Source organism: Piliocolobus tephrosceles, chromosome 2, assembly GCF_002776525.5.
Source record: "Piliocolobus tephrosceles isolate RC106 chromosome 2, ASM277652v3, whole genome shotgun sequence".
Classification (NCBI taxonomy): domain Eukaryota; kingdom Metazoa; phylum Chordata; class Mammalia; order Primates; family Cercopithecidae; genus Piliocolobus; species Piliocolobus tephrosceles.
Genome location: NC_045435.1, coordinates 192,929,123 through 192,932,309, shown reverse-complemented (window position 1 = coordinate 192,932,309; position 3,187 = coordinate 192,929,123). Strand labels below are relative to the sequence as shown.

The 3,187-nt window shown below is 55.5% G+C and overlaps 1 protein-coding gene across 1 annotated transcript in view; it reads right to left on the bottom strand.

Annotated features, from left to right (window-relative positions):
- TNK2 (tyrosine kinase non receptor 2) overlaps positions 1-3,187 on the bottom strand; it is a 29,608-nt gene that overhangs the window by 20,262 nt on the left and 6,159 nt on the right. Inside the window, exons 2-3 of the mRNA XM_031935096.1 lie at positions 2,205-2,385; positions 859-929 (exon numbers count right to left, since the gene is read on the bottom strand). Coding sequence (XP_031790956.1) covers positions 859-929; positions 2,205-2,385 — 252 coding nt within the window. The remainder of the gene's footprint in view (positions 1-858; positions 930-2,204; positions 2,386-3,187) is intronic.

Sequence of the window (3,187 nt, the reverse complement as noted above, 5' to 3'; positions counted from 1 at the left end):
GCACTCCTAAGTCTCGACACCCCTAAATCTCGGCACCCCTAAATCTCAGCACCCCTAAGTATCGACACCCCTAAATCTCAGCACCCCTAAATCTCGGCACCCCTAAATCTCAGCACCCCTAAATCTCGGCAAACCACTCTGCTCTCTTCTCCGGCCTCCACCAGCCCAACACTACTCATCCTTCCCTAAAACCCGGGCAAAGGACCAGGACAGTGTTCCCAGAAAAAGCCATAGGATCCCAAGAGACAGCCCCTTTGCCAGATTGCAGCCAGGAAAATCTCTGCTGCCCAATCCCACTCCAGCTGTTCGGCCCTGCCCACCCCCGACCCCAGCCCTGAGGCCAGAAGTGCGGAGGAAAGGCCGGGCTGGCTCACTTCCTCTCTCATTGTCTTCCAGACAACGGGCAGAGTTCCACTGAGTCAGACCAGGGACTCACTACACCACAGACCCAAACTAGGACAAGGTGTGGGGAGAGGTGGGGACAGGCTGTGGGGAAGGAAGCTGTCAGCAGGGACAGATGACCGGTCCACCGCCCCACGCCGGACACTGGCCCCGACGCTCAGACACAGCAGGGCTAAGTTAAGGCACCCTTGTCAATGAGCTCCTGCTCCAGGCGCTGAGAGGGGCTGTGAAGGCCTCAGCACACACAGGCTGCTTGCGTGTCCGTATCTGGCGGAGACAGACACTTAGCCCGGCAGCTCTACAAGTGCCCTGCCCGATAAGACCCTGGACGCAGGGGTTCTGTACAAAGTGCCGGCGAAATGGCGAGATTCGACCTGCTGGGGAGTTGGGGACGGTTCCCAGGACTGGAAGCGGCAGGGGCATTCGAGGCTGCCACCCTCCCACCTCCTCACCCACCTTACTCATCCACGACTTGCGTTTGCACAAGGCCTTCCTCCTCTTCACAGCCTCCCACAGCCGCCGCTGGCCTGCAGGGAGGGTGGGGAACCCGGCGCTGTGAAGGCAGCTCAAACCCCTGAGAGAGGCTGCTGCCTGTGGTCCCCTCGCAGTGAGTCTGCCGCTGGACACCATTCAGCACAGTGATACCAATGATATCAACCCCAATAACCGGGAGCTTCGACTGACCAGACGGTCTCTGCACTCCACTTCCCGGCACTGGCTCTCAAACTGGGTGAAGGTGTTTAACCACAAACTTGAAGTGGTGGGCTTCTCCCAGTTCTCAGGAAAAAATCAAGGTAATGAACAGAATTTTCTCAATGTTGAGGTGTTTTTCCTCCATAAAATTTTGTTATGCTACTGGCATCAGACACCAACTATCCAGGCCGAAAGTAGCATAAGTCAACGTCTAACTCAGCACATTAGGTTGAATGCCCTAATGTTTCTAACGTTCTATGAAGATCACGACTTTTAGATGCCACAACCCCCACTTTCAGGAAAAATACGAAGGGTTGAGCTCAAATCAGAGCAAACCTGTTTGTGCACGTGTGTGCATCTGTGCATGTGCGTGTGTGTGCGTGCATGTGTGCGTACGTGCGTCTGCATGTGTGCGTGTGTGTGCATGCTTGTGCATGTGTGCAAGTGTGCATGAATGTATGTGCGTGTGCACGCATGTGCGTGTGTGCATCTACGTGTCCATGCGCACGTGTGCATGTGTTTGTGCATGTGTGTGCATGCATGTGCATGTGTGCGTGCTTGTGCGTGCATGCATGTGTCCGTGTGCATGTGCGTGCGTGTGCATGCATATGTATGTGTGCATGTGTGTGTGCACGTGTGTGCATGTGTATGTGCGCGTGCGTGTATGCATGTGCGTGTGAGACAGTGAGAAAGAGCGCAGTAGCGGGAATCAGCAAACCATCTGAGCGTTAGCGTTCTCCCTACAGATCTCTGGACATGGACCCCCCCACCCAGCCCCGGTATTCACATTGATGAGAAGAGACTCAATTTGATGCTTGTGAAGGAGAGGCGATCAAGGACATACACTCTATGTGAGAACAAACAGAACGGGGCATGGAGTGACTCCTGTGTAGCCGGCTTTAGGGAAGGCCTCACTCTGCTCAAACTCCAGTTCACCTTTACAACTGCCAACTGTTCTCATCACACATCAGCACCTACTGAGGTCCCTCCCGCTCCGCCTCAGGGCTCTGGGACAGAATCCTCAGCTGCCACCCATGCACTCAGTGGTCCTGAGGACAGAGCATGTAAACGGTCAGGGGTAAGACAAGTCAAGTCAACACCCCACCTACCAGGCCGGCCCATGCCGATCTTCTCCAGGTCCTCATTCTTGACGTACTCAAAGTGGGACAGGCGGGTGACATTGAGGTCATCTCGGAGCCGCAGGAAGTACTGTTGCAGCTGCACCTCGGACAGCAGCTCCAGCAGCCAGCCTGTGCCCTCCTCCGGCTGCATGCTGCCGCCTCCCAGCCTCTGTAGGGAGGGAAGAGTGGCTCAGGGACAAGGGTTGTGGCGGGGGACAACAGGGGGCCTGCCCGAGTGACCTGGGCTCACCTTCATCCCACTACACTGCCACCTGGAAGGGCTCACACCACCTTCTAAAACTCCCAACGCAAGCTACTGAGAACCGCCTGGACCCACGTGCCCCATTCCTGCCAGCCACAGGGCACAATGAGGGCGGCAGAGATATAGCCCCGGCCCTGGAGTCAGGAGTCAGGGTCTTGCTCCCGAAATCTGTGATCTGTGGCTGAACGACCCAGATCACCCGTCTGTGCTCACGTTCCTCACCCGCACTAAGTCTCCAGGGGTCAAAAGTCCTTGAAAACCTTTTAAAAACTAACAATGGTCTCTCTGGGAACGTCGAGGTGTTCTTACTCCTAACGTGTGATAAAAGTACCGCAGGGTGCAGTGTGCCCTGAGACCCTCTATGGGCTCCTCAGACGTGACAGAGAAAACTCTCAGGGCCAGACGAGCTCGGAGCTAAGTTCCTCCCTGTGCCTGACCCCCCGGCCTCTCCTAACAATCCAAAGAGCACTCCACGGGCCACCACCCAAGTGCCCACAGGGCCACGGCAAGCAGAAGACAAGAGGGAGGGGTGGGGCCTGGGGTGGGCTTGCGGACACCCCTGTCAACAGGGAGCTCAGATCCCACCAATGGTTGTCACAAGAGACTGTGACCCAGTGTTGTCAAAGCTTTCCATTTTTTCAAGAAAGAAAAGAAATCTGAAGTTACATGTGAAATCTCACCATTAAAGTTTGTTTGGAAAAGGTAATAT